General features: G+C 33.4%; 1 protein-coding gene across 54 annotated transcripts in view; it reads left to right on the top strand.

The window, feature by feature from the left end:
• Window positions 1-12,751, top strand: part of plekha6 (pleckstrin homology domain containing A6) — a 183,450-nt gene that overhangs the window by 163,321 nt on the left and 7,378 nt on the right. For 19 of the 54 annotated variants that reach the window (XM_087272681.1, XM_087272675.1, XM_087272684.1 and 16 more), the window contains 7 exon segments: window positions 21-116; window positions 1,824-1,935; window positions 5,070-5,206; window positions 9,398-9,473; window positions 10,477-10,580; window positions 10,778-10,954; window positions 12,279-12,428. In XM_087272681.1, the coding sequence (XP_087128807.1) occupies window positions 21-116; window positions 1,824-1,935; window positions 5,070-5,206; window positions 9,398-9,473; window positions 10,477-10,580; window positions 10,778-10,954; window positions 12,279-12,428 (852 nt within the window). 54 annotated transcript variants of the gene reach the window in all.

Below are 12,751 nucleotides of genomic sequence, written 5' to 3'. Positions count from 1 at the left end.
ATGATTCTCCATGTTGACAGGCCCTGACCACCACCCGAGTGGAGTTTGAGGCGCTGGAGGATGATGTGAATGCCATTCATGGGGATTTGTGGGAGCAGCTGAATGCTGGAGGGCAGGTATGGTGGATTTGAGCTTCATGTTTGTCATTATCATCATCATCATCAGCGTTCAACATCCTCATTAGTTTCAATGCCTTGCATCTTCCATTTGCACAGCTCATTTATTAATGAAGACGTATGGCATGCAAATGATGCCAACTGCAAGTTCTGGATCACTCTTATGTCATTAAAATGATCATTTTAATGATACTGAATTAATTAGACTAGTAAAATGAGATCTATAGCAATTATTTATTACAGCTATGGAAATATTTAGAGAGCTCGGTTCCTATGGATGTATGAGACATGGTTATTTATTTTACTAATTGCTTTTTTCCCAGAAGTTGGTTTTTGGCATTTGATAACAAAATGTGCCATGTTTTTACGTTTATATTAATTTGCTGAAAACACAATACTGATGTTTTAACTTTAGAAGAGATAATTATTCAATATGTTACCATATCTTTATTAAATAAAAAAAAGACTCTAAATTAAACTGTTACTCTATGTAACTATTTAACTATTAAAAATCTGTGTGCGCAGAATTTCACAGTTTTTTTTCAGATTTCTGCAGATTTTTAGCCCATCATTATTTCTGTTTATTTACTTGAGTAAATGTGTGTAAGTCTATATTAATTTATTTTTTTAATTAATGAAAGTAATATTATTGACTAATATGATAAAACGTCCATCTGATTTATGTACAATGCAGTTTGTAAAGTAATATTTTCTGTCTTTTAGTAGATATATTATATGAGAGACATGCTTTGTTTACCAAATAAAGCGAATCTAGTTGGATTTGCATTCTAAACATTAAATAAAAGTTAAAAAATGTTATTTTTTATTTCATATATTAAGGTTTCACTTGTTATACTCCCAAAATATTTCCGCAGAAATCTGCAGATTTTTACCAAAATTACCAAATTAGCCTATTACCCACTGTAATTTATTTTTTATTTATTTTTTTTATATATATTTTTTTTTTACATTATATCCTACAATTTGTATTACTTGTTTTTAATTTAATCCAATTTAATTTAATTTAATTTAATTTTACCATCATAAAATATGGAGCTAAGATTATGTGTATTTTTGAGTCATAGTTATTTAATTATGTTTTACTCTGTAAAGTACATTTCCATAAAAAACTAAAATGTATAACATAAAAGTATAAAATAAAATAAATAGGTTTATATTAATTCATTTAAAATCAATATTTATTAGAATAAACCAATATTTTTCATTAAAAGTGTACTTAATGACAATATGTTTTTATGAAATCTAGAAGAAATGTTATCGGACCTTCATAGAATTTAAAAAATATTAAAATTTTTCTCAAACACATTCCTATTCTATTCAGTACATGCAGATTAACAGTCTATTATTGTTTTTGTTTATTGTGTATACATATTTTAAATGACAATGCAATTAAATCATATATAATAAATCCAACAAAGAGATTAATAAATCAAGAGAAACTGAGATATCCCCTCCCCCCATACTGTAGCTGTGTTAAATTTACCATTAATGAAACATGAATTCCTGATTCATATGAGTGGAAATGAATTATGTAATCAATAATTGAACAGCATGTGATTCTCTTGTTAATTATTAATAAAAAGGTAAATGCATTTTTATAATGATCCTGACAGCACTCTTCAATAATGCAGATGTGTTTTTTGTTGCAATTAATTGCCTGTCTAACAGAATCTCCTCTTGTCTCAGAGTGAACTGGTGCACAGACACATTCAGAAGGAATTCTGGAGGGTTCAGGATGTCCTGGAGGGGCTGCACAAGAACAACCCGTCCCGAGGGACAGACACAGCCAAGCACAGAGGTCAGATGATCATCACCATATGCAAAAATTTTGAAACATTGCCTCAGAATTTATTGCAAACAAGATTCTGCTTCTATCTGACTAATATTAGAATGTATTTAAGTTGGGTTCAACTATAAAAATACCAAAAATGAAATAATTTAGGGAACAATTTAACCCTTTAAATTGCAGTTTTTTTAAATAATGCCAAATTAGTTATTTTTTGGATTATTACAGTTATTTTTGTGCAGTGTCAGATTTAATGTAAAACCTGTTATCACAATTACAATATTTTACAATTCTCATGTACTAACCACATCCTGAAGTGTATACCAGTACAGCAGTTACATTATTGCATTTCCTTTTCAACAGGAAATCTATTAAGTAAAGAATGCATTGCTTTTGTGCTTAAATGGGATTACATGATGCCATGTTAATAGGTTTCAATGGGCATAATTATGTCCGTAAGGTCCTGAGTGTAACTATGTTTTGTGCCTAGAATTAAATAGATTTAGAACAGAAATTAGGGTGAAATATGAATATATATAATTTCAGTACTATTATTACTTCTTAATACTAATACTATTTCTTATAACTATAATACCTTATCACAAGGCCGTAATCTGCACACAGAAATCTGCAGATTTACACAAAGTTTTAGCCCATTATTAGTCTATTTATAGTCTATTTATTTACATGTGTAAATTTATGCTTATTTATTTAAAGGAATTTCATTAATATTATTGACAAATATGAAAATGTTCATATAATTTATTCACAATACAGTTTGTTAAGTAATATGTTTTGTCTAATAGTAGAAAAATTATATGAGAGACTTGCTTTTTTACCAAATAAGTGGATGTAATTTTATTTGCATTGTAAACATTAAATCACAGTTAAAACAGTTTTGACAAAATGCTGCGCAAAAATAGCAAAAAGTGTCGGCAGATTTTGTCTGGCCTTACCCATAACTCTTATAACTTATAAAACAAATAAATAAATAGATAAACATCTTATTACTAACAGTTGCATTTTTTGCTGTTTCTTGAAAATCTAAGACAGGCAAGTTATTTAATTTCGAGAGGAGCACGTGCTTATGATTAATCACGGCTGGTCCCACATTAGCTAGTGCATGATTCACCAATCAGAGGATTTCTAACTCACTATAAATAACAAGAGTTTCTTACTTCAGTTATCTTCATCTTGAAGAATCCTCTCTTCTGTCCCTACTCCTCCACCTTTCCCTTTAAAGGGTGGCACGGTGGCCCAGTGTACTGTTGAAGCAAGAACATGACTGGTTTAGGTCTTTAACAGGCTGGTTAACGTTTCTGTGCGGAGTTTGCATATTCTCCCCGTGCTCGTGTGGGTTTTCCCCGGGTTCTCCGGTTTCCTCCCACAGTCCAAAGACATGCATCATATGTGAATTGATTAATCTAAATCGGCACTACAGTCAAGCTCTTAACCAGCAGTATATCTATATAGCAATTTCCAATTTGCCATTAGCCATAATAAGGGGGGAGCCCTCGAGACCTACCTGAGCTTAAACTCCTCTCTCACCCTGCAAATGGGAGGAAGCCCCGGGCTCAAGGATCTCATGAGCTCAGAGCTCTCTCCCAGGACAGCATGCCAAACTCACTTTATGATCAATCATCGGCTAAGTGTGAACTTTTGAAATATATATAAATATATATTTTTATATTTAATACCCTAACCCTGGTTGGAAATACTTGTTGTTTTCTGAAAAGCAGGGTTCGACAAAAAAGATGGCCCAATATTCATGCTAATGTGATCTTAGAATCGAGAAGCAGCTTGACTGACAAAGATCGCACAAAGTTCGCACAAGCAAAAGAAAGCAGGTGAATACCAAATGAGAGAATGATTACTCGAACGATCAGGTGGTGTGATGTTCGTTAAAAAGTGTGCACGCTGTTAAAAAAAGCGCACGTGTGACTGTTAAAAAGAATATGTGCTCCCGTTTACTTAGGTGAAGCAACTGTGTCTAGAGAAAATGCAACTGGTGCGATCGGTTTTCTTTGAAATAGACTGTAAAAAAGTTTTTTTTTACAGTCAAACAAAATTTTTTACAGTCAAACAAAATTGTGGCTATAGTGAAAATGGCGAGTGGCTAGGGATTTCTTTTTTTTTTTTCTAAATATGTCCCAATTGATATTCAACAGAGCGAGGAAATTTGTACAGTATTTCCAATAATATATATTTTTTATTATTATTTGTTTTTGTTTGACTGAAATAAAAGCGGCGATGTGGTGGAGGAGGTGGTAGCGCTGCCGCCTCACAGCAAGAAAGTCACTTTTTCGAGCCCAAGCTCGGTCAGTTGGCGTTACTATGTAGAGTTTGCATGTCCTCCCCATGTTGGCTTGGGTTTACTCCGGGTGCTCTGGTTTCCCCCACAAGTCCAAAGACATGTGGTACAGGTGAATTGAGTTGGCTAAAATTGACCGTTGTATGTGTTTGTGAATAAGTGTGTATGAATATTTCTCAGTGATGGGTTGCAGCTGGCAGGGCATCCGCTGCGTAAAACATATGCTGGATAAGTTGGCGGTTCATTCTGCTGTGGTGACCCCTGAATAACAAAGGGACTAAGCGGAAAATAAATTAAATGAATGAAGGAATGCTAACTGTGTAAACTGTGTGAAGAAGGATTCTACGGGGAATCACAACAAGTTCTACTTTGACATCTCTGCATGAACAAAAAAAAAGTTCACTTCAGAATATCCACATGGCCCTGCTTGATGAATTTTCTAGCTAAACAATCAATCATTTTTAGAGAGAAGAAAGAAGAAGGTTGAGTTCCCGACCTTTGTCATGACTTATGCACATCGAGAAGGTCATGCGTAACGTAGTTGACAAACTGCGGAAAAATACCAAAGAGCTGCAATGTTATGCTGGAGGAATGTTAAAAGAAAGCCTTTCGCCTGCTGTTGCATTTCCGCTATTAGAGTGTTTCTCACTTGTGCGTGCGTTGTAAACAGCCTTAGTAATTGGAAAAAAGAGAGCGAGGTCATTGGTTTTATGATTGAATTATGCTTTATTGGAATAAAACAGCAACGCGTAGAGCGCATTACAGGGGGGGATTATTAGGTTACTTTTGACGTCCCGACACAACTTAACTCTATTATCTGTCTGTGTTTCAGTAGCCAGTGGAGCATCGGGCTCTTTCAGCACAAACAGTCCTGCGAGTCCTTTAAGTTCAGTGAGTCTGACAAGTCCTCTCAGCCCCTTCTCTCCTGTGCCCGGCTCTCAGCCCTCTCCCACCAAACATCTGGCCACAGAGGTATTACACACACCATTATTCTTTGCTGAAAGACTGCTGCTCATTACAGTGTGTTAAGTGCAATGTTGTGGCGTTTGTTGAACTAACAGACTGTTTAAATAAAGAGGTGGTGTTCTATTTCCTCTAATTCAATCAGAGCAGATCATAGGACTTACAGTAGCAGTTGCTTTCAGAGGGGTTGTTGTTCGTGTTCGACTTGGACAGCTTCATTTGTTGCAATTCATATTTGCTCCTCTAGTCTTATTTTAGGATAGATAATAAAATAAGAAAGTGATGATTGTGGTTATCATTTAGAAATGTTTAAATTATGCTGTAATAGAGTGTAAAAGTGGGTTAAAGATACTATTTTATTTTTATTTTATTGTTGTTGTTTTCAAAAGATAACTTATAACTTAAAACAGATCGTTTATGCATTGTGTACATCCCTCAGCCTGCATCAGAATAGACAAGAATTGGATATCAATATTTATGATAAAGCCCCTCCTATGCATACAGTACAGCCTTTCTAACAAAAAAAGTGTAAAGGGAATGAGTAAAAAAGGTGATTTTCAGGATATTTACTGTCTAAAGTGACTTTAAAAATTAAAAGTAAAAAAGAAAACCCGAAATAAAAACACAGCACCATACTTATATGCTGCTTGCATATTATTATAGCATAGTCTTTGGTGCTTAATGCATTATGATTAGACTTAAGCTTTTAATATATATTTATGTGTGAAACTGAAAAAAGCTCCAACAACTCTTTTGTGCTCAAAAAAATAAATAAATAAATAAAAACTCTCAGACGCTAGAGGGCTAATAACAAAGTTGCTGGTGAAAGAAAAAATGCATTACCCATGATTCTATAGAGACATGACGACACAATGACAAAAAAAAAAAAAAACCTCTTTACACTTTGTCAATCTCCATGAACCACCAAGAATGAATTAATGACACAAGTAACTTTCCTTTCACTCTTAAGTCCCTTTAATGTTTGAGAACCTGATATTAGAGTGATCCAAGTTATGTGGTGAAATAATTCTCATATCACAATACATATATTCACTTTAATTCAGGTTTAGTTTTTCAGGTTTTGATTACATTAAGACCAAAATTATAAAATTTAGTTTTTTTTAGTTACCTAACCATAGACTATATCATGGAATACAATAGAATATATGTCACAAAAAATCAAAACATTGCAATGCCAGTTTTTTTAGCTATAACATCCATCCTTGGCCTTCATAAAATGTTTATTTTGCAGTAAACAAAAAAAAAAGTTACTTTTTTAAGTAACTGATGAAGTAACACATTACTTTTAAAAAATAAGTAATAATATTTGAGTTACTTTTTTTGAAAATGTAAAACGAGTTACTTTTTAGTTTATTTAATTAGCTTATAAAAATAAATTGCTGAATTAAAATGAATTTAGACACAATGAATCACTCAGTCAACACATCGAAGAAAGAAAAAGGGAATTATAGTCTCAAGACAAAAGTAGTTTAAAGTACAAAAGTAGCAAACACACTGCTTTAAACTTTCAATAATCTGTATATATACATGCATGTATAGCTCTGGGGTCAGGAGGTTCTCTACTAACATTATAAAAAAATGACATACACATATATAAAGGTAAATATAGATGTAGGTTATACAGTGCTTTGCTAACTACATAGCTTCTCTATTAAAAAATAAAGAATAAAACTTCTGAAATAGATCAAGCCTCAGCCAGGTCAGAAAATGTAAAGCAAAAGTAATGCAAAAGTAATGTAACGCATTACTTACCATAAAAAAGTAATTAAGTAATGCAACTAGTTACTTTTTTTGGGAGTAACTCAACATTGTAATGCATTACTTTCAAAAGTATTTCCCCCAACATTGTCTGTTAGCTTGTTAGCATAATCACAAAGATCTCAATCAGAAACTGAGTGAATGTAATCAAATTATGATTAAATAAGGTCTAAAGACTATTTCTGTGTCTAATACCTGTTTCTGGCTGTATGGTTCTGTTTTGTTTTTGGTTATTTAGCTGTAGTCATTCTGGTTAATGTGTTTGCTAGTTTTCATATTGTAGGTGATCCACTCCCACAGTGATACGCTACCAAAATAAACACAGAATTTTATACCTTTTTGGGTTTCTAGCGCATAGAGAGTATTCAGATAAATCAGTCCCTGACTGAACTGCACATTTCAGATTTTAAATTGTAGGTAAAACAGATCTAAGCTCACAGTTGCTTTTGCTAGCAATGATTCTTATAAAGGTATGAAGTGTGTGGGAAGTGTGCAGGTCAGTGTTTATTAGTGGTTGTGATGAGGGATTCATATTTGCTTCCCATGATTCAGTCCGCCCTCCACCTGGCTTAGTTGCTCCTGATGCACAGCTTTCTTTCCAACTTTCTCCTCCCTATCTGTATCTTTTTACTCTCTCTCTCTTCCCTTTTCCTTTTTATTTTTTCCCTTGCCTTCCTAATGTAGGAGGCTATTCCTCCACGACCTCCACTCCCAAAATCGTACCAGCCCTTGGAATCCTCCCAGTCCTTTCCCCCCTCTGTCCCTCCCCTGCCTTTAGACAGCAATGCCTGGCAGCGCAGCATGGGCCGCAATTCAGGCATCCACCAGGAAGGCTACAAGGATGACGGAGATTTCCACAGCAGAAAGGTACCTCTGAGAGGCGGCCACAAACTAAGAGAACAAGGAATCGCACTTCTAATGTGTCCATTTTCATTCCACAATCATTTTTTCCACAATCATCGACAACTAGGGATGCACCGATATGAAAATTTGGGCCAATACCAACAACACCTTATATTTAAAAGCTAATAACTGCTAAATGGATGCAATCAGGAATTGCATTTATTCCATCTATTCAGCAGTTATTAGATTTTTTTTGCCTGATTACAAAAACAAAATGCAAATATGTATATATATATATATATATATATATATATATATATATATATATATATATATATATATATATATATATATATATATTTATATAATTAGGGGTGTGTTATAATTCGGTTCAGTTACATTTATTATGCCATCGATTCGTTTCAATATCTCAGTGCATCACGTTGCATTGACAACGCTTTTCATAAACAATTGAATAATTTACTTTGCAACACAATAATTCTTGTATTAAAATGTATCATTTATAAATATATTGATATATTATATGTAATTCAATTTGGTCTTTTAATACAAAATTATACTGTGAATCTACTGTGACTTCAATTTTAATTGCTCAAAGAAAACACTCTTTTTGAATGTATCAAACAAAACTAAAGTACATGCACAGAAACAACATGATCATTTATATAATATAAAGAAATGCATTTATTGTCCTGCTTGCTTTTTGATCATTGTTGAGCGAGTCCTTAAAAGACTGTGATTGGTCACAACAGAAAAGGCTGCGATTGGCTCCAATGGTCAGCGTGGCTTTTGCAGCCAATACCGATATGGCCACCGATATTTATATATCGTGCATCACTATCAACAACATCTTCCGTTCATTCTTACTAACTACATTGCTTTCTTTTTTCTGTTTCATTTTTTCACTTTATATAATTTGTTTTGCCTTCATAATTGTTTCTTTTATCCCTTTATGTAACGTCATCTCAGTATAAAACATGTTGTAAGACATAGCAAATATTACATTAAATCACATAGAGTAACTTTTCCGAAGTTCCAATTTTCCTTCCATCTTCTCTAGTTGCACTATTAAAGTCCACACTACCCATTTTATGTGTGTCTGTGTTAGATAATTTTAAAAGGTGGTAGTGTAAAAGTGTGCTTCGATTGCTTTTTCTTATTGCCATATTCTCCCCTGTAGCCTCATGCATTCCAGGCTTCTATTCATCATGCCATAGATTAACCTACAGAAGCCCTCACTGTCCCTCACATTTATTTTTTTTTTGGTTGTATGTTAAGAATAACTGTTATCATAAAAAATAACTAGAGTCTGTGTCATCTGAGGATGGCTTTGTGAACATATAGGTATGGGATTGCTAAAGGCTTTTTTAAAATTATAATATAAATAAAAAATCTACTAATAATCAAATACATTTCCACTAGATCCTAAATTTGATCCTGTCAGAAGGATCTTTTGGCTTGGCTGGTTTCAATTATAGCAGAAATTCCAATAGCAATCCTGTACATTGAATTAGAATTTTTTTTGCAGGGGGTTACATTTCATATGTTCTTTTCCAGCACAACTATAACTCGCAGGGAGAAAAGACCAGTGACTTTGAGACAGAGCAAGACAGGTTATCCAACCAGAATAAAGGTAAGAAACATTTTTGATCTTATATTTAGACAACAAGAGGTTGAAAAACAGTCATATTTAAATTGTTTTACTGCAGAGAAAATAAGTATTAAACAAGTCACCATTTTTCTAAGAAAACATATGTGCTGTTGACTTGAAATTTTCACCAGATGTTGACAGCAACTAAAGAAATCCATATATGTAAAGAAAACAGATCTAATTAGTTAAAATTAAATCATGTGTAATAAAACACAGGACAAACTATTGAACACATGAAGAAAGGGAGGTATAGAAAGGCAGTGAAAGCCCAGACAGCAGCTGAAATCTCTCAGTATTCAGCAACCCTCTGCCCTTCATCATTGTAAATTGATATTAGCTGCTTTAAACCAACAACTAAATCACCAGGATGATGAAGATGAAACCAGGGTGGACATTTCAGCAAGACAACGATTCAAATCACAGTTAAGGAAATTCTCAAATGCTTTCAGCGAAAGAAAATCAAGCTGTAGGATGGCTCAGTCAATCACCTGACTCGAATCCAATAAAAAATTTAAAATAAAGATCAAATTTGATAAATGAGGCCCACAGAACCGTCAAGATTTGTACACACTGATGAAGTTTGTAAAAACTCTGAACAGTTTTTGTGACTTCATTCTACAAATGAGAGGCGTCTTTAAACTTTCATTACCAAACAGGTCTTTTGTATAAAGTATTAAATGTGTTTTAATAGATCAGAACTTTCTCCTTGTGTCATTCCGTTCTTATTACACATAACTCTTTTTTTTTGTTTTGTAGTATTTTTATGTTTTTTTGTTTGGGTTTTTCCAAAATCTGGTCCAATTGCATGTTAACATCTCCTTTAGAAATATTATTCCTTGGAAAAAAAACATGATGTGTTCGATACTTATTTTCCCTGCGGTTTTTGTAAAACTACAGTTATAGTTTAGACAACATACAAACACAACTGCAAATAAAGTCTAGAAGCAACCTCTATAGCTTTATAGTCTATAACTTTTTCTTGCAGTTGGAATCGTTCCACCGAGGACCAAGTCACCTTCAGAAGAAAAGAACAATTCTGATGCCGTCCAGCGCAGAAACGGGAAGGTGCCCAATGGCCACATTTCAAGAGTGGGTTTAATCCGTAGTAAAAATGTTTAAACAGCAACTATTTCTTGAGAGAATATAAATGACTATAGATTATATCAATTCCCATTGTTTTTAACTACGTAAATAAGATACAGATCCATATTATATGTTTAGATTTAGTAGGACTATGGGTTGACTTTTGTAAATGCATTTCATAATGTGTCGAATGTGTGTTCCAGGAGAGGCCAAAGAGTGCTGTGTTCCCCGCAGAGGTGAAGTCTAAAATGAGTGTGGAGGAACAGAATGAGAGGATACGAAGAAACCAGAGCAGCTCCGTCAGAGACAAGAGAAGAAGCCTTAACCTTTCCAGCAACCAGCACATTGACGGCTTCAAGTCTTCGACAAGCTACAGAGTGGTTAGCCTCATATTTCTGCACATATTTGTTTGATTCTGTACTGAAACAGTGATGAATTACTCCAAGGTTAGCAGGTAGCTTATGCGTCACCACAGCTCATGTGGTTTGAGTTAAATTCTTACACCTACTTTTTATAAGGGTCAGTTTTTTTATTGTGTTTCAATTATCATTTAAGCGCTTAGTACTGTATATAACAGAAGGAAAAAAATATATATAAATATTATTATATATATAATATATATTATAATATATATTTATCTCTATTATATTATAAATAAAAAGAGACAAATTATTATTATTATAAATATGTATAAATTATATCAAACAAACATACCTAAAAGTGTTTTTATATAAATTATATTTAAATTGAGATATATGTATACAGTTAAAGTCAGAATTATTAGCCCCCCATAGATTTTTTTCTTTTTTAAATATTTCCTAAATTATGTTTAACAGAGCAAGACAATTTTCACAGTATGTCTGATAATATTTTTTCTTCTGGAGAAATTCTTATTTTTTATGTTGGCTAGAACAAAAGCAGCTTTTAATTTTTAAACACCATTCTAAGGACAAAATTATTAGCTCCTTTAAGCTATATTTTTTGATAACCTAATTAACCTAGTTAAGTCTTTTAATGTCACTTAAAGCTAAATAGAAGTGTCTTGAAAAATATCTAGTGAAATATAATATATATATATATATATATATATATATATATATATATATATATATATATATATATGTATATGTATATATCTTTACCATTTGTGTATTACTCCGCCCACATACAACCAAGCAAAAAGCAGACGCTACAGATCTAAAGTGTCTTTAGAATCTTTAAAAGATGCTTGCTCAGCTGTTTAACTGTCAGCTTATGATTTGAATTAAACACGGAAGAAAGTAGTGCCTCATACAAAAGGGGTTTTGAGACTCTCCATGTTTGATTTTGTTTTTATATACACAATTATGCCGTCAAACTGTTATATATATCACACTTGTAGTAGTGTGATATGGCTGTATATCGGCACTGGTGGGGGCACCAAGGTATTTGGCCTGCGGCCTCATGCCAACGCATGCCTCCCACCGATATACAGCCATATCGCACTGCTACTCGTGTGATATTGCTCATATATATATATATATATATATATATATATATATATATATATATATATATATATATAATTAACAATAATCATTGCATTTACTGTGTTAGTATACTGTAAGTATCTTCTCATCATTATGAAAATATATTTACTAATGGCAAACTATGCATATTTTTTGCAGTTTATGCATTGAGCCTGCTGTTCTGCTTGTTGTCCAGGTACGGAGGAGAGTTACAGCTGATGAGGTGGATATAAAGGGTCTTGAGGCAGCTGTGAGGGGAGAAGGTATGGAGTCGCCCAGGGAAGAAATTGCTCGTCTGAGACGACAGGTGGAGCCTGAACACTATGATCTGGATCTCAGCAAAGAGGTAAGAGATCACATGGCAGTGCTGTACATTCCATTATGAACAACCTTTTTTTTCTTTCATGCCATCTAGTAGTTTAAAGGCCCAGTGTGTAATTTTCACCACTAGAGGGCACATTTTCACAACAAACAAAGTCGTAGTTTGATTATGTTATGACTAAGCGTGAAATCCTGAGAGGAATCCCGTCACGTTGTTTAAATTGCAAATCCAGTTGCACCACTTTGTGGACTCATTGGTGTTCCAGTCTAAAAAGGAAGTGTGTTAAGGTGCATTGTTGGGACGTTGCTATTTTGAAGAACTGAAATAGACTGCACCGTTGACCAAAT

The sequence above is a fragment of the Danio rerio genome, chromosome 11 (assembly GCF_052040795.2).
Source record: "Danio rerio strain M-AB ecotype USA chromosome 11, GRCz13ab, whole genome shotgun sequence".
Taxonomy (NCBI): Eukaryota; Metazoa; Chordata; class Actinopteri; order Cypriniformes; family Danionidae; genus Danio; species Danio rerio.
This window is presented reverse-complemented; position numbering and strand designations above follow the sequence as displayed.